Source organism: Vigna angularis, chromosome 5, assembly GCF_016808095.1.
Source record: "Vigna angularis cultivar LongXiaoDou No.4 chromosome 5, ASM1680809v1, whole genome shotgun sequence".
Classification (NCBI taxonomy): Eukaryota; Viridiplantae; Streptophyta; class Magnoliopsida; order Fabales; family Fabaceae; genus Vigna; species Vigna angularis.
In genome coordinates this window covers 36,313,765-36,334,230 of record NC_068974.1, presented here as the reverse complement: position 1 = coordinate 36,334,230, position 20,466 = coordinate 36,313,765, and the positions used below count along the sequence as shown (strand labels likewise).

Below are 20,466 nucleotides of genomic sequence, written 5' to 3'. Positions count from 1 at the left end.
AATATATTATCAAAATTTCTGCAAATCGTTTACACGACTCTACTAATGTAGGTTTGAAAAAAATTTGGAAATCATTTTGGGAAAGGTAAAAACATTTGTAAATTAAAACAAAAATAGCTTCTATTAATACCAGTGTTTCTCTAACGAACTTTTAAATTTTTATATAAGTTGAATTATTTGAAATAATTATATTTATGAAATATTCTAATAAGATTGTGTTAGAAAGAAATTGTAAAAAATGTATTTAAAAAACAGGATCAATTTTTAATGATGATTATAACCTCGTCACATCTCATTTTTTTATTTTTTATTTTTAATTTTAGATGGGCTTAATGATAGTTATAGTGCAAACCGTCATTATAAATTTTACATAATTTTTTATTTAATTTTTTTTAACGACGATGCCTATAAATCATTGTGGTTTGGAATTTTAAAAACTTTTAAAGACGACTGTTTCAGTGATTATTCAAAAGTCATAATAAAAAGAACTTTCAACTATCATCAAAATCCATTTCTACATTGGTATTATAATATTATCATTAAAAAGTTATCCGAGTTAAATTTAATTTTTTGGATTTATGATATAAGACACTACTAGATAACTATCAAATTATCTATACAGATAAATGAATACAAATTTTACCTAAACTAATTTTATAATATTAAATTAAACCTAAATACAGTCTTAAAAGTATAAAAAAAACCCCGTGCAATAATTTTGTAAACGCGTCATTCAAATTCAAACCATTGATTTTTTTTTTTTTAACGAAAGTAATTTTTATATGAGGATAAATTTTAGGAAATTATTTTTAATGCATGGTTAGGAGGACATGACTTTTACATCATTAATGAAGTAGAAGTTATGTTAAGTATGATTTGAAACTAATTATTATGAAATTAAATAAATTTGTCATACATAAATACACAAGCGTTTATAATTTGAAGATAAAACAATAAATAATTTCCAATGTATTTTAATTATATCCTACAATTCAAGTACCGTGTGACTGAATTGAAATTAATTTTTTAATCACATCAAAATTGTAGATGTCCCCAGTATTGTTAAAAATAATTTTTTTTTATTATTATGTAAAAGTCGTCCGTTGAATAAACAAAGGCACTAAGATTTGGTCAGCATAAAATTATTTGAAACATCCAACAGGTTTAATCTTCTAAAGTTTACTCATTCAATTATTGCCCTCTCCACTCATTGATTATTATTAACAACTACAGGACCATTACTTTCTTGGGTTAAAAGAAGGCCAGGCAAAAATAAATCAGGAGAATTTAATTATAATTGTTTGATAAAGAAAATAGAAAGAAAAACTAAAAATGAACAGATTCTATAATACATTTTATTTTATTTTTTCCACTTTTTTTTTCGTCACTTGATTTTCTTCTCTCTATGCCAATTTATAAACGCGTTTTCAAAACCTAATTGAAAAAGGAAATAAAAGAATGCACAAAGGCAACGCAGGAGAATATAATAGTAAGATAGACTGCACCATAATACCTAATTGAGTTGTTGTGTAATATCAGAGCTTAACTCGTTAGTTTCCCACCCTCACCTTCCCTCTACCGAATCCACTGTCCTTTTATTCATGTAAGAACTTTCCTCATTCAAAAAACAAGTTTCTCTGCTCAAAAACTTTCTCAGACGACAACACAACAATGAAGGTAACGAAAAGTTCTACGCTTGGTTAGCTTTGTTGCATTTATATCCACATTAAATATTCAAAATATTGCTTCATTTTTTTTCTCAATCCTTTCAATTTCGCACATTAATCCATATGATGTTTCATTTTCTGCAGGGGAGCATTGGCATCCCTGATTTACGACCGCAGCTTGTGCTAATCGCATTTTGTCTTTTCACCTCTTCGTTCGGCTCCAAGGTTGTTTTTCTAATAAACGCTGAAATTCTAATAAAATTATGTTAGATTTATTTTTTATGTTGTTGTGACTGAGTCCGAGGTAGCAGATCGGAGAAACTTGCGGGTCGGACAACAAATGCGATGCAGGACTCAGCTGCCAGACATGTCCCGCGAATGGAAATACCCGACCGAGATGTTCGCGGATACAACCCTTGCATCCCACTTCTAAGGTTAGGGGTCCTTTTCCCAATTTTTGTTTTCAGAGTTCGAATCAATGTAAATGGTTTTGGGTTTTGGATTTTGGATTCCGTTCAGGTGAATGGATTACCGTTTAACCGGTATTCATGGCTCACAACTCATAATTCTTTTGCTCTGGCCGGAGCTAGATCGGCCACCGGTTCCGTCATTTTAGCACCGATGAACCAAGAAGACACTGTTGCAGAACAACTCAAAGTAAGATTCTCTGTCCCTGTTTTTTAATCATAATAATCTGGAAATGGGAATAGGAAGAGTAATGTGCAGCCATCGATTAAACAAAACAGAGAATAGCGATTATTTGCTTGCGCTTGCTAATTGCTCAAGGATTGAACCTTTGATTATACTTAACAGGTATTAATTTATTGATTAATTAGTAAATTCGGAATATGGCATACGACAACAAAAAAAAAGATTATACTGCCAATTTTCAAAAGGGTATCTTTTTGGGTTTCGAATTTGTCAAAGGGTGATTGCGTATATATAACTTTGCTTTAAATACTTATTAAGAAATTATAAATAATTACCTCAATTTTACATTTTATATGTAAACTATCACCATTTTATGAATTTTACTATTTATGTTTTGTATCTCATATTTTATCCATACGATATTAGATTTCTAGTAAAGTAATGACGTGTTATAAAAATAATATAAAGTTAACAAGATTGTTTTGTAAAATTTGACGCCAAAATTATGTTTTTTTTTTGGGATACATCAGTAATATGTTGGAAATTTAACCTGTTTATAAAATTTGTGAAAGTTAAAAAATATTAACGGGAAGATAGGTGAATAACAAACCTACGTGGTAAAGCTCTGAATTAAATAATAATAATAAATTTATAAAGTTAGTAAAATTTATGTTGTTAACACTTTTCTTTCAAAAAAAAATAAAAATTGTTTTAAATTTATTTTAAGAGGCTTATTTTAAAAGTAGTAATCTTGACTCTTTTTTTTTTAATTTCCTTCAAACTAACAAATTTTTTTTGAAAGGAATTTATGCTTTTTGGAAGGACTATTAAGCTGTTAGGCATATCGACATGCATTGGGCGGGTTCCATCCCTTTACTGTTTTTGTCTTTGTTTGCATTAGTTTACCATGTGAACGAACGTTTTTTAATTGGTATAGTACAGAAGCCAAACTAGCCAGTAGTTTTTGGATAAAGTTATCAACTTGTATTCTTCAAATTTTGAATTTGTATTGTATATATAAATTATAATTTAAACATCGAATATTTTATTTGTGGATATAAAAAAAATATACAATTATCACAAAGCATATATAGAGCTTACTTTGGGAATTGACACTCTCAACCTCCGTTTGTCTATTAGAAAATAAATCACTGCCACTCAGTTTTCCTGTATAAACAAATGGATGCTTTAAGTGCTTATTTGCTAACGGCAGTATTGATTTTAACAAATTCAATTTCAAAGTTTTATGTGACCTAATATTAATCTTAATCATATTTTTGTTAAATTGAGTAAATTAATTTTGTAACTTTTAAACACAGTGGCCCTTTTTATTTGAAAAACACAGATGGTCTGTCTGAATCATGTGCCACTTGCATAATATTTCAAACATACACTAGCTGTCTTGTCTTTTTTGACTCTTTTTTTAAAAGAAAAATAAAAGAGAGAAAAAGTCTTGGAGGGTTATGCATTTTTTTAACAAATAAGTAGGACACTTTAAGTTTAGGTTCTGATGTGGTGAATGAATTAATCACATTTGAATTATCCGACCGGTTAAATTCAAGGATAAAGATCTTGATGAATTTGAGAGAAAAATATGTGAAATTCAAATTGCCCGGCATCATTTGTAAATTGAACTATAATTTTGTTCCTCTAAATTTAGTGATGTAGTGTAAAAACAAAGCACTAACATTATTAGAATAGTTTAATGTTGATGTTTTAATATACGATTATGAATCCTTTATAATTTTATTCACAATCTCTTTGTTTCTTGATGTTTTTTCTATTGTATCTACGACAGAACGGCGTGAGAGGATTCATGTTAGATATGTATGATTTCCTAAACGATGTGTGGTTATGTCACTCCGCCCAAGGCACATGTTACAACTTCACTGCATTTGTAAGTGCGTGGAAAGTGACCCTGCTCTGTTCAATTTATAATGTGCGACATAGAAGTTTGGTCGAAAATATTTGTCGTGTTGTAACATTGAAATTTCCATACGAATGTGCAGCAACCTGCCATAAACGTGCTTAAAGACATGCGATCGTTTCTAGATGCAAATCCATCTGAAATTATCACCATCTTCATAGAGGACTACGTGAAATCCTCTCAGGGTCTAACAAACTTGTTCAAAGCTTCGGGGCTAAGCAAGTATATGTTCCCAGTGTCTCGCATGCCCAAGAATGGCGGAGATTGGCCAACTGTTGATGACATGGTTCAGAAGAATCAGCGCCTAGTGGTCTTCACCTCCAAATCAGCCAAGGAAGCTTCCGAGGGCATCGCTTATCAGTGGACTTACGTTGTAGAAAACCAATGTAAGTTCCCTACCTGCCTCTGCAATGAAACATGTTTTACTTCTGTAATTTGACTCAGAAGTACTAAAGATGAATTTAGTTTTAAAACTTAGCTTATACATAAATTTAACACCTTCCCACTTTAAAAGGGAAGTGGTGATCTAAATTTACATATGTTTAAAGTATAACAGTAAAAACACACTTTTTCTGAATGTTGATTATTGATATGCGTGGGAATTACAGATGGAGATGAGGGGATGAAAGCTGGTTCTTGTCCAAGCCGTGCAGAATCTCCTGCAATGAACACAAAGTCTAGATCGTTAGTTTTGGTAAATTATTTTCATTCTGCTCCTAATCGAAGTCAAGCCTGTGCTGATAATTCGGCTCCACTGCTTGGCATGATGGAGACTTGTCATGATGCAGCCGACAAACGTTGGCCAAATTTCATTGCTGTTGATTATTACCAGGTAGATACTCGTCTGACTTTTTATCAAATCCTTCGTCAGTTTAATCATTAATTACTCTCCACTTAGCCTAAAAAATATTTGAAATTTATTGATGATAATAATGATGTTTTAAAGAGGAGTGATGGCGGAGGAGCACCAGAAGCAGTTGATGAAGCAAACGGCCATCTCACTTGTGGCTGTGGCAACATTGCCTATTGCAAGGTTTGTTTTCGATTTTCTTTCACCTCATGTGTAGTTACTGCTTACTACTGCATTTTTACCTATGTAAAGTAACGAAATTGATCCTATATTACGAAATGTAGAGAGATTGAACTATTAAACTGTGTATCAATGACACGCAGGCAAACGCTACGTTTGGCACTTGTGATGTTCCTCCCATTTCTCCACCTCCACCTGCGTCAGTAACACCCTCCGACAACCAGCAGTCTCAAAATAATAATCATGCAAACGATGCTTATATTGGTAGAACAACCAAGTTGATGCAAACGGTTGTGGTGATTTTGGCGACGATAACTTTGTTGGCATGGTTATAGAATGTTATTAGCTTTGAGTAGTTTCTTGTCATTGAAGATATGCGTGCATGTATGTTGTAAACGTAGTTCAAAATGGTTCGGCCTGTTTGATTCCTAGTATTGTATGGAATCTGGGTCATTCTTCATCACACGACACACTTTATGGTTGTCTTCTGACTCCTTTCTATAACACTTTATGTTTGATGATTGACATCCTGAGAAACTAATCAAAATCTTGCTCGTGAAAGCACTTCTTTCTATAACACTTGTTTCTCAAAGGTCGTTAATTTTAAGGTAACTTGTTTTAAGAATATCGTGGTAGCCATCTAACTATTGAATGGGAACAGTTCCCCTTAGTTTTTTTTTGTGAAACTCATTAGTTCGTGCATCAGTTAATGTTTCCCCCAATCAGTATTATCAAGAAAACTATACTCTTTTTTTTCAGCTTACTGTTTTGAATTTTAAGCTTAAGCTTTATCCTGAATTTCAAAAGTACAGTTTTTTTCTTTTTTTTTTGGCGGGGGGGTTCATCATCTGTGCAAGGAAATGACTTTCATCGTCCCCTAAATTGCGCATACTATAACGTAAAGTCCATTATACCTTTTTTAAAACAAAAATTCTTATATTTCATCCGACTTGCATTTTACACTGAGTGCTACATCTAAAAAGAACTTCCAAAAAGTTATGCAGGTTTGCAAATGAGCATGCTGAATGTGGTAGAAACTAGGCCGCCCCAACCGATCAACAATGCCCATTATACACACAAGAATTTAAGTCAAATTTAATGAAATGAAAATTGCCACCCAAAGGATCCATCTTCAGGCACTTAGCACTTACCACGAGAGCTGGAAACTTTAATTCAACACGTATCACAAGTTAATAATCCTATAAATTGGAAAAAAAAATGAAGACTGGAACAGGTAAAGCTACGTTTTTGTTTATTTTTTCTTTACCGCCAACCGACTTTTGTAAGACGAGGCAGGGGAGAATAGAAAGACTGCTCCTGTCACATTTTGCGAAAGAAAAAGCAGAGTGAAATGAAGTAATCACTGATGTAGGCCTAAGTAGTGGTGAATATACGGGTTTAACATGGACCCTAGTACGATAGTAGCTCCATTAGATTATAAACACCATGGAAGCAAAGATACAGAACAGGACTAGACACCAAAACGTGGATGCAACAAATTTATTAAATAACAAGTAACCTCTATGTTACATAAAAATTGATATACTATTAACTAAAAACACAGATGCTAAATTAAATTAAAATACAGATATCCATATTCTGCAAGTTAGCATTAGTCAGTATAGATGAAATTAATGCCATTATTTATCTAATCATTGCGGCATCCCATTTTGTATTTGTAAATGGAAGTTTAGAAATGATAAAAAGAAACAAGATAGAAGCGTCCAAAGGTGAAGGAAAAGTGTCAGTGGAATATCAATGCTTCTTAGATACATACACTGCATATGGTCCATTGCAGTACTATTCAAAGCCAAATGCAATGCTAAGGTTGCCCAGTTACCCTATTGCTTTAAGGTTGCCCAGCCATTCATTCATGATCTATTGCTTTAAGGCCCTAATTATCGTTTTTATCATTGTAGACATTCTGAGGACAAGATGTAAAATTAAAATAACAAGGCCGTACATATGAAAGTTGTATAGGATGTTTTGAAATTTGAATAGTTAACAATGGCTACATATTTTAACATTGCACACCCTCCTTATCTCTTTTCCTGCATACAAAGAAGGTTATTTGCCCAACTAGGATGCCTTGTACTGCTCTCCACTATATATACTCCAGAAACAATCTGGATCCTACAAAGTAAAAAGCTCTAACACGCTACGACCAGCAAAACCGAAGTCAGGCCTCTGTCCATCAATAAACTATGTCACATCACATAGTTACAAAGGTTAAGGGCTTAAGCCACAAGTGGAATTCAAATTTCTAAATTGCAATGGGTTAAAATCATCAAATTAAGTTCAAGATCCACACAGTCTTGGCTTATGTAACTAGACACCATTTCCAGGCATTCACATCATGATCCAAAACAGTGCACAAAGTTCAGCTTAGCATAATCAGATGCCCTTCTGAGACAACTCTCTAACAGGAGGGGAATGAAAGCACAAATCCATTACCAGTGTTAAACCATATCAATCCAAGGGCACAACTTTAAACCCCATTCCGGACCAAACATGTTACCCAAATTATACAACCAGCAGTAGCTAAAACTATTTTCAGAGCGGAGTTTAAAAAGAGCTACATTATCATTGGGCTAAACATTTATTAAGAAACATAATCGCACAACAATGTATTACAACGACAGGGAACAATTGCCCCATGTAATAAGCAATCAAAATTCCTTTGTTTTATCCATATTCCATCCTAATTATTACTCTAAAAAATTTCTCATCCTATAGTTAAATAATCCATCCTCATCTCTAAAAAATGACGACACTCTATCTGTAAATTCAAAAATTGATCAATACCGTGAATATCCATCTAGGTGGTCTTGGGTACCTCCGCCGCTACGCTGACAGCGGCAGCTTCTTCAATAATCTTCTTATTCTTCTCAATAGCAGCGGCAACTTCTTTCGGCATATACTTCTCATCGTGCTTAGCGAGAACCTCCACGGCAGAAAAATAACACTCCAATCTCCTGGCCTTCTCGGACACGTTATTTGTCGACACCTCCTTCTTGATCTCCTCCGTGAACGGTTTCACGATCCCTTCCGCCACCACGGAATGCCCTTCCCTAAACAAATCCGGCAAGGAACCCTCGTACCGGACAACGATGTCAGTGATCAGATCGGTGATGACGAACTCCACCTCCGGCTTCGACGCCGGGTAAACCACGCTGCCTTCGAGAACCAAGCCTCCCAACCGGAACCGCGCCTTGGAGGGATTGGTCGCGTACTTTTCAAGCGCATCTGTGGGAGTGATGTAGAACACCAACTGGTCTTGAAAGTTGTTGAGCACGATCACCACGAACCCTGCGAGGCCGCTGAAAGTCAGGGCGTAGGCCCAGAGGCGCCGCGTCTGGAGCTGCCGGGCGCGCGCGCCGATGTCGACCGACTTCCGCGGGCGTGGCGCCGAGCGGCGCGCCGTGGAGAGGAGGCGTTGGGCGGAGAGGAGTGGCGACGAGGGTTGGAATGGAGGGCGGCGGAGGGAAGAGGGGAGGAGTGAAGCGGTGCGAAGGAGATGGGATCTGAATCGGAGTGCGAGTGACGAAGCCATTTGCCTTGGTAAAGTGAAAGGGAGTAATGAATGATTGTTGGGTTTAGGATTCTGAATTAGACTAAGCCGCCGCCATGGCTGAAGCTGAAACTCAACAACCCGACGTAACGGAGAAGTTTCTCGTACCCATGAAATGAAAAAATGAAAAAAGGAAAACAAATTTTGATATGACAAAAATCAATAAAATTCTCAACATTTTTTTTGATAAATATAGATTAAAATATAAAATTATAAGGTATGGTATATTAAACATTTATATAATATTTTAAAATATAAAATTATAAGCTGAAACATTTATATAATATTCTTGCTTCGTAGCTGCAGGCCAAGAAGACATGGGCCTAGAAGTATTTATAAGAAGATATAGTGCATTATGAGGTGATTCCATAAGAAATTAAGAAAAGTGAGTAATCTCTGAGGGAAGTGTAAGAGAAGGAAGAAAGAATTGGGATATTTTGAAGGGAGAGATAAAAAGTACTTTTCGTGGACCAATGACGCAATTCATCTCTTTCTTAATTTATTTGAGTTGCAGTTCCTTCCACTATTGGCAATCATGAATGTATAAATACTGCTCTCCCTCCATTTCAAATTTATCTTCCTTATTACTATTACTGTCATCTTCATGGATTCTCAAGTCTTGCTCGGTGTTGCACTTTCATCTGTCGGTGGTTTCAGCACTTCCATCGGTACTTTCATTCATCATTCCATTATATATCTTTTCAATGCAACCCTCTATATTTCTACTTCATATTTTAACAGGTGCACTTTTCGTAATCCTTAGTAAAGCTCCAAGTTTGAAGGTGCTTGGACTGTTACAGGTGATTTTCTATCTCCTTCCAACTCCAAAACTACCTTTTATCTGTTTTCAGATTCTCTGTCTTTTGAAAGATGAAGTTATTTAGATATATTTTGTGCTATTTTTTTGGGTGTAAATTATCTATCTAAGTCGGGTTTTAAGAGAAGCCTTCAAGATAAAATCTTATAAGTTCAGTGAGTTTTTCTTCCTAAGTTTTCGTATAAGATATTCAACGTCATATTCAATATATATAAGGGTAGAAAGATGCACGGAAAAACATAAAAAATAAGTGCAAAAATTAAGGACTGAGAAAGTAAAAAATCACATAAATTGAGAAGAATTTGATGACTAAGACATTCCTGAAGATTTGTGAAGAATTATTGGGTATTGCAAAAGATAATGGATTATATTTTTTACATAATCCATTATCATTTTAATATTTATGTTTTTCATAATAAAATAAATAATAAATTAAAATATTAATATTAAATTTTATTTTAATTATATTTTTAAAAACAAATTTATATTTTAAATTAGTTTTAGAAAATAATTTTACAAATTACCTTTTAATATATTAATATAAATTTATTGTACTATATTAATAAAATCATTTACTATCTTTTTTTACTCACTTTTACTATTTTTTTATACGTAAAAAATCTAACATAAAATCATAAAATTTAATGTTTATGATTGTTTTTTATAAAATGTATGATTGAATTCTTTGATTTTTGCATGCTTAAGCATAATAACTAAAAGCATATCATTCCATGAAGGGTTTTGCTGCTGGTTTGATGCTGAGTATATCATTCTTTGATCTCACTCATAATGCCTTGAACTCACTCGGCTTCCTTAGAGGCAACCTTTGGGTATGCTGTTCTGTCATCTTCCATCATAATTCAATTAATCTACCATCTTCCTTCAAACTTTTTCTCACCATAAATTTTCACTTCTTTTTCTCTAGTTCTTTGCTGGTGTCATATTCTTTGCTGTTGTTGCCAAATTTATACCAGAACCGACACCTGCTCCTCCCTTTTCAAATGATAAGAGTACCAAGGTTTGAATGAACTTTTACCTGCTCAATCACTGCTCAATGGCATTGCAGATTCTGAGTTATTTTCCACAGATAAAAAGTACTAAAATGTGTAAAACTCTTGAAAATAGAAATCTGGGAATGAAGGAAACAATGGCATTATGAAAAGGCGTCGCCGTCAAGTTTTACTCAGTGGTGTTATCACAGCCATAGGTACGGTTAATTGCATCAGCTCTTTCCAATAGAGAGTGGAGGAAATTTGAATTTTTCTTTTCATCATATAAGTTGATTTCTAACTTTTCATTTGGATTTTACCACACAGGTATAAGTCTGCATAATTTTCCAGAAGGAATGGCAGTGTACCTTGGATCCATGAAGGTAACCTTTCTCTAAAAGACTTATATTCTAGTATCTAATATGATTGTTAATTCCACTTCATTTTTTATAATTGTCTTCTTTTAATAGGGAGTTCGTGTTGGTCTTAACCTTGCCCTGGCCATTGCACTGCACAACATCCCTGAGGTATGAATTTGTCACCTGACTATATGCTGTAATTCATGAGTCTATATCAATCGATATCAAAGAGATTCGAATCTAACTTATGTAAGGAATTAACAATCATTTTCAATCTAAAATCTTAAAACAGAACAAAAATTATGAATCTTTATTCTTATATAGTTTTATGTCATTTTTTTCTATAAAATTTCATGCCATCTCTCTCAATGTTATAGTTTATTATCATTTGTGTTTCACATAAACAATTATTTATGAGAATCTTCTGTTTTTCAGGGTGTTGCTGTTGCACTTCCCGTCTATTTTGCGACAGAAAGGTAAGAACCTTCGTGGATTCTATATACTCTATTGTATAAGTTTATTTTTTATTTCTAAGTATTAAATACAAATCAGATGCATAAGAAGTTATATGTACATGATGTCGTTGCGAAGTTGACACAGTCTTATTCTTTCTTTTGTTACACAACAGTTTATTGATCATAAAATCTCTGTTGTCTGTTATGTTTGTATTTCACTGGAAATTTGAATGATAAATTTCCTTGTTCATTTGTAAATGTGTCGTAGTAAATGGGAGGCATTCAAATTGGCATCACTTTCCGGCTTTGCTGAGCCACTGGGCGTTATAATTGTAGGTAAATGATCTGCTTTCTTTGCTTCGCATCATACAAATAATTTGGCATATTAACATTGGATCCCTTTCTCTCTCAATTCCAGAGAGAGATATTTTGTTTAATGGTTTCCATGCAAAGATATGTTTTTAACACTCTTGGAGTTAAAGATGTGTGTGAGTTAATAATTTTGAACTTAGTGCGATGATTTTTCTTCCTTCTCTGTAGCCTGTTTATTCCCTACCAGCCTAAATCCTGAGATTCTTGAAGGTATTCTTGGATCAGGTTAGCACAAACACAATTTCTAGAATTTGTTTGTGGGCACTTTTTTATTTATATTTTCTGATGGTTCTATTTTGATTAACAGTTGGTGGAGTTATGGCTTTTCTTACCCTTCACGAAATGATACCACTAGCTTTTGAGTATGCAGGACAAAAACAATCTGTTAAGGCCGTCTTTTGTGGGATGGCTTTCATGTCTGCAAGGTACTTGAAAAAACATCTGAAAGACATGCAACATTTAGTTTTTATTGTTACTTTGATGGTAACTGTTTTAATGCAAATTAAGGTGACAAAAGTAAGTGTAGATGATTGACATAGATGGTTAAAAAACTGGTAACAACAATTCTTACCTTTATCTGATTTTCAATTTCACAACACCACTTTTCTCATTTCATAGACAACATTCTCTAACAATCTAGCAGTTCTATCATATTATTAGCGTCCTGCATACTAGTTTTACTACAGTGCCCCCCGATTTTACCACATTTTATGTGAGCAAGAGTTGATAACATAGAGTATTGCTGGCTGTGCAGCTTGTATTTTCTACGTATGAGTTTACCAGAGGACATGTAACTGGGAACAATCTCTTTCTTTTCTGAATGAGATGCATTTCAGAGTATCATTATGGGCTGTCTTCTTGCTGCTGTAATCAGGAAGATGCCTTCAGAGACGAACTCCAAAATTTCCAGTAACATTAATGTACAGCAGGAAGATATAGCAGTTGAACATGAAGCAGGTAGGAGCCATTCATCTGTAATGATGGTTCCCCTCAATACATATGTACAAACAAAAGCAACTTGCAATTAATGTTCTTCTGTTATCTTAACTGGTGTTCTTTATTTACTACTAGTTCTTGAACTTATACAACACACCATTCGTTGGACAAAAGTCTCATTTTCTGAAAAAAAATCGTTTCACAACTCACTTTGCTTCCTCTACTCTCACATGAATCTCTGTATCTTCATTACATTTCTATTTAGCAGCAAGAATATTATCCTACGATTATGATAGAAAAATTCACAATGTGATGCACCAAAGTTCGAATTCTTATCAAGAGAGATCAAAAAAGGAAAAAGCATTCTTATGTCATACAGAAAAAAAAATATTATTTCTTCATCCAGACCCGAAATTAGTGGAGAACTTAAAATAAAAAGGGGATATATATTACTTACAGTGGATATATGTTACAATTCAAAAACAGCTTTTTAACAAAAAAAGTTGTGTTTGTTTGAGTGGATAATCCTATGCACTCAGATTTACCAAGACCGAAATGAGTGATATCTAGTGTTCGTATGGACTGATTTGACAGTTATATCCAGGACGAATTTGCGAGATTAGCCAAACACATGCATCTGGCGCGCTGATTAGAAAGGATTTGAGAAATTTTTACACGTTTTGTTATAGAATTCCTGCATCTTTAAGATAACTTTTTGACTCACCATTCGTGGTGTTTGTGAATTGGACGTTAGCTTTTCTCTCTCTATGTTATTATTCACATGACCTAACAATGTTAATATTATATATAATATTAATATTAATATTAATAATAATATATTATATGTATAATAATATTATTAATAACAATATTATATATATATAATAATAATAATAATAAATAATAATAGTAAAAATAATAATATATCAATTTTTATCATAAGACAAATTTTATATTTTAATTTACTAAATATTTCTTTATCTATCGTATCAATTAAATCATTCACAAACTTTCTTTTCAAACTCACTCACTTTTATATTTAAATCCCTTCAAAGAAACACCATACATTCATCACTAAAATTCATCTAAATTTATCTACTGATAACTTTTTGGTAAGCATATCAAATTGTTTCAAATAATACAGTGAATAAGTAAAAGTATCGTTCTTCCAAAGGACTTGTGCAACACATGACAATTCTTGCTTTTATAACTCAATTAGACATCAAAATGCACAAAACAACACAACAAACTCTTTTTGGTATTTTATTAATATGAATATAAAATTCTGTTCAATATTTCATTACTTCATTCAAACATTCACATCAACGCATACTAGTCTCAATCCCTTAGCAACTAGTTCTAAATTAATATATTAAAATGATAATCCCTTAGTCAATTTAACATAAATTTGCATTAAGTCTAATGTTAAGAATGATCAAGTTATTGAGTTTATCCTAGATCTCAAATCACTTAAGTGCTCTATCTACGTTCATGTTCAAAGTTACTTTTCAGTAATCAAAGACATTCAAATGACATTATATTTTCATACAATGATAATAAATTCAAGAAAGAGCATATGAACGAACAACGATATATTGAACAGGAAAATTACATCACAGTGAGTTCATTACATCCAATTCCAACAAAAGAAAAATTTAACTACTCCTACACATCTAGAACGTACACATTTGAAGCGATCCCTTTCAACAATGGTGTCTTGATTCCTTGAAGTAGTCTCCAGAAGTTCCTGAGATGTTTTCGTTTCTTTCCTCTGTCTGGAACTTCTATCAGAAGAATGTTTCTGTCTTTCTGTCACGTCTTTTAAAGCCACTTAACTTCATTAATTCGCTTCGCGCGCATGTACTGGTGCGCTATGCGAATTTTCTTAACTACTGCACTGATGTTATTCGCTCAGCGCACAGGTACTAGTGCGCTATGCGAATTTCCTTCTTCTGGCATTGCGAATTTTGGCTTTCGCTTTGCGAAAATTGACTGACAGAATCTAAATAATACATCATTTTCTTACAATATTTTACATTAGAATCTACTACATATTATAACTTTTCAATGAGAAACAACATGAATAATTACAAAATTGAGTTCATTTATAAGTGTAAAAACAACTATTTTTCACACTTATCATCTACAAACTCTCCTTCAAATCCTTCAGGAGCCACCTCTAAGATAAAGAAAAGCATTATAATAATTTTGTTTAGACAATTAAAACAATAATTAACCACAGAAATTACAGTTACCATTAATGATATTATACTGTATAATACTAACATTTTCTATTTTATTTTAAAACAATTAGTTAAGTTTTTCTTTTTTCTTAAACTCCATGTATATTCTTTATAATTGTTAAATAAACATTCGCTTTCATCGTATTTTTAATAAATAACACTTATATTTATAATAAAATTATACTTTTTATAATTTATATAGTTTTTATAAATTTTTATTTAACTTTTAGTTAATACGACATTTTAGATAAACAAGAAAAGCAAGTCTCAAAAGATAAGTTTTATAACAATTTAATTAGATGAATTCAGGTCTATATTTATTGTGGGGTGTGTGTACAAGGTAATCTTTAATGTCTTGGCTAATAGGATGAAGACAGTGCTGCCAAAATTAATAGATAGTTCACAATCCACATTCATAAAAAGAGAGAACAGTTAAATTAAAAAAAAAAAAAAAAAAGTCCTTACTCGTTGTTTATTTACTATATAATTATGACCTTAGCTAACTTTTTTTTTATGAAAAAACAATATTTATGGAAACTGCTGTTTCTTGATTGATAAAAGTTGTTCATTCTGTGGTGGGTTACAAATTTTATCAAGATAAAAGACACAGGTTCAACTTTAACAGCAACACTTTTTGAACTGTGTGATATGAGTGTCATCATTGCATGAAACTGTGTTTTGAAAAATCTACCAAACAAAGTATATTTCTTTTCGCACGTGTGTGGCGAACTAATACTCGATAGGCATTGCTTTATTTGTATTATTATAAGTGTTTTTTAATGGATTAAGAAACAACGCTATATATTCTTTTATACTACTTCAATAATTCATATAAATCGTTAAAGGAAAAAAATAAATAATTTCATTGTATAAAAAGCATCTGAAAACATTATTTTTTATTTAAGAAAAAATATTAGGTATGAAGAGTGTGGAATGTAGTTTATTATTTGATTCTGCGCAGATCCATTGAAATTGAAGAAAAGTTAGAAAAAAAAGAAAAAAGAAAAAAACTGTTATATATTAAAGTCTACAATGTTCCATCACATCTCTGGTTGACAGGTTGGGGATGTTGTGACAGATTGACGTTACACTGGATTCCATTGATACCAAGCAAAGAATCACATAATTAGCCATCGTTTTCATCACCTGTTTTACTGTTACGTTAAATCTTCAACTATAGTGCAGCTATACAAAGAAACCCTGTTAACAGTCATACACTACTACCATTATTTAACATCTTCAACTCCATGGGAAAACCTTCAAACACACTTTACCCGAAACAAAACAAAATATATATAAATAAACAAAAAAAAGCAGAACAAGTGGGGACAATGAACGTGGAATCCCGATTTTGTTGGCTCAGGGGAATGGACTCGAGAGAGTGTATGATTCAAACTCTGCATCTCTGCTACTTTGAAATGACATTTCAAGCTCTTCTCTTTCTCTTTCTCTTTCTCTGTCGATTCACGCATTCTTCCCAAACCTCCATTTTAGATACCTTCTGCTACCAATCTTATTATCATTACATTAATCAACTTTTTTAATGCTGCTGTGTGATTAAAAACCCTTCGCTTCAAAAGCTAATCATTTTCGTATAGAAATCATTACGGTCAGTCTAAACATAGTATTTCATCTGTCCATCATGAAGGACACAACAAAAGTGGGATAGCAGCATCATGCGACTCATAAGGCTGAACCATGACAGCTTCTAAAGCTTCCCCGAACCTACATTGCTCTTCCAACATATTATTATATTAATTCTCACCTCTCACTAATTTCAGCTGTTTTTGGTTTCTATTTCAATAAATCAAATCTCTCTCATGTACATATATTATTACATGAGCTGTTCCTGTTCGTGTACCGTTGCATGCACTTAGGTTTAAAACTATATATTCACCGTAACGTGGATATATAACAAGTTTTATGAGTTTGATAGGAGTCTCTCAGCAATTTGCATCGTAACTTCATGCTATTAGAAGCTGTTTATTCTTTTATACATTTTTTTTCTATTAATTTATTGAAAATATTAAATGTCAAACTAATTCAACATAAAACATATGAATCCAAAAATACATCATTTCTAATTAAAAACTTCAAGACAAGTTGTTTTCTTCTTTCTATATTATTCAACTTTCTTACTTTTACTTGAATCTTTAAATATATACAAAAATTTTCTCCATTAGAAACTAAACAAAAAGGAATTTAATCATGCATTTCTTTATTAATTAAACCCTTCACCTCTTATTTCTTTCGTATATAATTTATCACATTATATCTCTTTTATACTTGTATATTTATCTTTAATCTAGCACTTACTATATTTTATCTCTCGTTCTATCTTTAGGTATCATTTAGAATAGGTTATCCCTATCGTTTTCAAAATACGTTTCAAGTTTACTTTTTCATCCATCATCTTCTTTTCTTTTTTTATTTAACTTCTTTCCTTTTTATATATATTTCACATATGTCGTTTTTCTTTTATCTTCTATCACATACACACCTTCTTGGAGTGTGCATTTACCTATCTCTCGCGAAGACAGGTTTGAAAGTTATACCTATCTAATTAAGGTTAATTGGAAAGGAACGACAAGATTAGGACATATGTGTTGGAACTTGGAAAAATCTCCTCGTACGCCTGTCTTAAAGGAACATTCTGTCTGGTATTAGTTACACCAATGACGTACGATCCTCGCAGATCATGGATATTGAATAATGTAATACAAATTACTTCTCGTTTATGTTTACAGAGAGATAGAAATTTAAACCAAAACAAAAAATGACACGACAGGAGCATTTGTTACAGTCTGATATGAAATACCAAGACGCAATGAGAAAATTAATAAAGGTGATGAGATATGAGAAACCAGCAATAGTTACATAGATTGACATCATATAAACTGCGCACTGGAAAAGCTGCATTAATTTTCTTGTTCAATTTCAGAACCTGCTTGATCATCATCTTGGTCAAGGTTCATGCAGTCATTTCCATGAGCCGTATGTCCATATCCAAATGCCTTGATATGATCTTTGAGGGACCTTTTGTGCTTGAAATCAGAGCCACAAGAGCAATACCAGCGTTTCCCACAGTTCTTCTCATGAGTTCTCCAATCACCCCTCACAGCAAAGGTTTTGCAACATTTTCTGCACACGAAAGGCTTTGTCCCATGCTTTCTCTTGTAATGTGTTTGAAGGGTTCTGAAGTCTTTGAGTGGTTTTGCTCTCGGATGGTCGATGTTGTTCTTGCATCCTGGAGCACAGCAATAGCAAGGGAGCCTTAGCATAGCTGTTGGTTGTGTTCCCCTTAGAGACTCTGGTCCCTTTCTATATTGAGATCCATGCCCCCACATATGCATCTGAAAATTCCTCCACCAATATTATTATGATGTAATAATAACACCAAATAGTCAATACTTGGAAAGGAAACGAAGAAAAATAAACTATAAAATACCAGTTTTGACCACTATGGAAAAAAAAAGACAAACCTGAAACTAGGTCTTTAATTTGTTGCATGTTGTTATGAAAAAATTTAGAATTTGAATTTGAATTACTTTACCATATGTCGGCCAGGTCTTTCAGTAGGAATTTGATGGAGAAAGGAGGATTGTACAATTATATAAAATAAATAAATATAATGCTCATTTTTCAGAAAACATTAAATTTGGAATATTTATCAAAGATGAAAATTTTGTACTATCTTCTCTCTCTTTACAAATCTTAACACCGAAACATGCTAACTAGGAACTGCTTCCTTTTAACAAGTTTTAGAGCTTGTTCATCAACAACGCTCTGTGTGATTAAAGAAATAGGTGCCAGTGTAGGGCATCCTGTTAAAGAAAAAGTTCGGGAGCCCAGCAAGAGAATATTTGTACAGTTAAATATATTTATATTCATTTTTATGTAACTCAATTGATGTCGTTTCAATTCATGTCTCCCTTGTCGGTGTGTTTATGTTTTTTGGTATAAACTAATTACACTTATAATTAACTTATGGAGAGAGAGAAAAACCTTGTAGATGCAAAAAGGAATATCATTAACCATATATTTGGATACTGATCTTCACAGAAGAAGTGAGAGATCTCATTTTTATCTTAGCAGAAAAAGGGTGATAGATCGAGTAGTTTGAAGCTCAAATAAAAGGAAAAGAAACGTAACAGGCTAACCAGGAAAACCCTAAATTATAATGCACACTGCGGATAAAATCTTCCTCCTTTGAGGAATATTTCAGGTGAAAACTTGAAGTGATACTATAGATAGAACTGAGAAGAATTGATTTTCTTTGGGACAACTTTTCTGAAAACGGGATCTGTGAAAGTAGGGGTATAGGAGAGTAAGAAAAACAGGAAAAAGCTGGGAAAAGGAAAGATATTCTCTTTCTTTCTATAATTCTATTCACAGTTAATTATCGTATATCTTGAATATTTTATTATTCTCCTCTATCGAGGGAATTGATCATCAAAATGACCAAAGGTGACAAACCTGCATGTTGTTGTATCTGTTGAACGTCTTGAAACAAAGAGGGCATGCGAACTGTGTTGGACCAATCAGAATCTGAGCAGAAGTAGGGATCCAATATTGTCCTCTGTTAATTCTATCTGTCAGTAACCCCGAAGCATCAGTGGTTTTTTCTCCTTTGTCTGAAACCTCTGCTGAGTATAGGCTTGAAGCTAAATCAGCAGATGCAGCAGTGCTTGGAAGCCCTAAGTGTAAAGCCACAGTGACAGCATCCTCTTCGTCTAAGCACTTGGATGATGATGATGTACTTAGCTCTTTCTTTTTCTTGTCAACTTCCATGGCACTGAATGAAGATTCAAGACATTCTTCTTCTTCTTCTTCATCATCTTCTTGTTGTTGTTGATGTCTTAGATGAAGGAAAGGAAGGAGTTTTGTTTGATGAGGAGGAGGAGAAGTGTAGGTATGATAACTGGAAGGAAAATAGAATGATGGATTGATGGGAGGAGGAGACGAAGAAGGAGAAGAGAGAAGACATGGTGAATTGAGGTCCAACCAAAAGTTAAGGTCATTGGATCTGTAGGAATTGGTCATGATGAGGGGGTGAAAAGAAAAAGGTGTATGATCAGCTATAGAAAGGGTTGTGATATTAATTATACCCAACTGAGTGCACAGAATAAAGGGAAAGGGTAGTGGAGTGAGGGTTGAGATGTGCAGAAGATAGTTTCAGTTTTTAACAAGCAAAATAGCTACAATGAAAGAGTTAGGTGAAGGGTTAAAGGATGTGAACAAATTAATTCAATGTTGGTAAAGCAAGACCAATAAAGTTGAGGGAGACAAGAAATCACTTGGAAAAAAGTTCAACAGATTCAATATAAAATTTGGTTTATTAAAAATATGCACTTGTCATTTAGCTTTTCATAATCATGCTTCCTTTTAAAACAATATATGGGAGATCAGTGTCATGCTTCGTTTTAATATTTCAAATTAACATTCACTA

At 33.0% G+C, this 20,466-nt stretch overlaps 4 protein-coding genes across 13 annotated transcripts; 2 read left to right on the top strand and 2 right to left on the bottom strand.

Annotated features, from left to right (window-relative positions):
- Positions 1 to 1,456: 1,456 nt before the first annotated feature.
- LOC108339635 (PI-PLC X domain-containing protein At5g67130) lies at positions 1,457 to 5,800 on the top strand. The gene is made up of 9 exons (XM_017576809.2): positions 1,457 to 1,677; positions 1,812 to 1,892; positions 1,979 to 2,101; positions 2,187 to 2,324; positions 4,117 to 4,215; positions 4,328 to 4,631; positions 4,854 to 5,077; positions 5,192 to 5,278; positions 5,419 to 5,800. Exons 1-9 carry the CDS (start codon positions 1,672 to 1,674, stop codon positions 5,608 to 5,610), a joined length of 1,254 nt encoding a protein of 417 aa, XP_017432298.1. The 5' UTR covers positions 1,457 to 1,671; the 3' UTR covers positions 5,611 to 5,800.
- LOC108339751 (cytochrome c-type biogenesis protein CcmE homolog, mitochondrial) lies at positions 4,515 to 9,005 on the bottom strand. Of its 8 annotated transcripts, none has more exons than XR_008248748.1 (2): positions 4,813 to 4,949; positions 4,515 to 4,650 (listed from the first exon to the last, which is right to left on the bottom strand). XR_008248748.1 is itself a non-coding variant. In XM_052877303.1 (2 exons), exon 1 carries the CDS (start codon positions 8,826 to 8,828, stop codon positions 8,094 to 8,096), a length of 735 nt encoding a protein of 244 aa, XP_052733263.1. In that variant the 5' UTR covers positions 8,829 to 9,005; the 3' UTR covers positions 4,632 to 4,650; positions 8,081 to 8,093. The 8 variants fall into 8 exon arrangements, 7 of the variants coding, with proteins under 7 accessions (XP_052733263.1, XP_017432440.1, XP_052733262.1 ...); XM_052877303.1 differs by lacking the exon at positions 4,813 to 4,949 and adding an exon at positions 8,081 to 9,005 and having other exon boundaries at positions 4,632 to 4,650; XM_017576951.2 differs by lacking the exons at positions 4,515 to 4,650; positions 4,813 to 4,949 and adding exons at positions 6,423 to 6,592; positions 8,081 to 9,005.
- A 145-nt stretch (positions 9,006 to 9,150) lies between these two features.
- LOC108340026 (zinc transporter ZTP29) lies at positions 9,151 to 12,879 on the top strand. 3 transcript variants are annotated; one of them, XM_017577254.2, is made up of 12 exons: positions 9,151 to 9,514; positions 9,588 to 9,646; positions 10,401 to 10,493; positions 10,589 to 10,681; positions 10,789 to 10,870; positions 10,980 to 11,035; positions 11,123 to 11,179; positions 11,447 to 11,487; positions 11,735 to 11,802; positions 12,007 to 12,063; positions 12,146 to 12,263; positions 12,593 to 12,879. In XM_017577254.2, exons 1-12 carry the CDS (start codon positions 9,451 to 9,453, stop codon positions 12,630 to 12,632), a joined length of 828 nt encoding a protein of 275 aa, XP_017432743.1. In that variant the 5' UTR covers positions 9,151 to 9,450; the 3' UTR covers positions 12,633 to 12,879. The 3 variants fall into 3 exon arrangements, with proteins under 3 accessions (XP_017432743.1, XP_052733256.1, XP_052733257.1); XM_052877296.1 differs by having other exon boundaries at positions 9,460 to 9,489; XM_052877297.1 differs by having other exon boundaries at positions 9,470 to 9,514; positions 9,610 to 9,646.
- Positions 12,880 to 17,729: 4,850 nt separating this feature from the next.
- LOC108339452 (zinc finger protein WIP2) lies at positions 17,730 to 20,158 on the bottom strand. The gene is made up of 2 exons (XM_017576579.2): positions 19,494 to 20,158; positions 17,730 to 18,370 (listed from the first exon to the last, which is right to left on the bottom strand). Exons 1-2 carry the CDS (start codon positions 20,058 to 20,060, stop codon positions 17,936 to 17,938), a joined length of 1,002 nt encoding a protein of 333 aa, XP_017432068.1. The 5' UTR covers positions 20,061 to 20,158; the 3' UTR covers positions 17,730 to 17,935.
- Between the last annotated feature and the right edge of the window lie 308 nt (positions 20,159 to 20,466).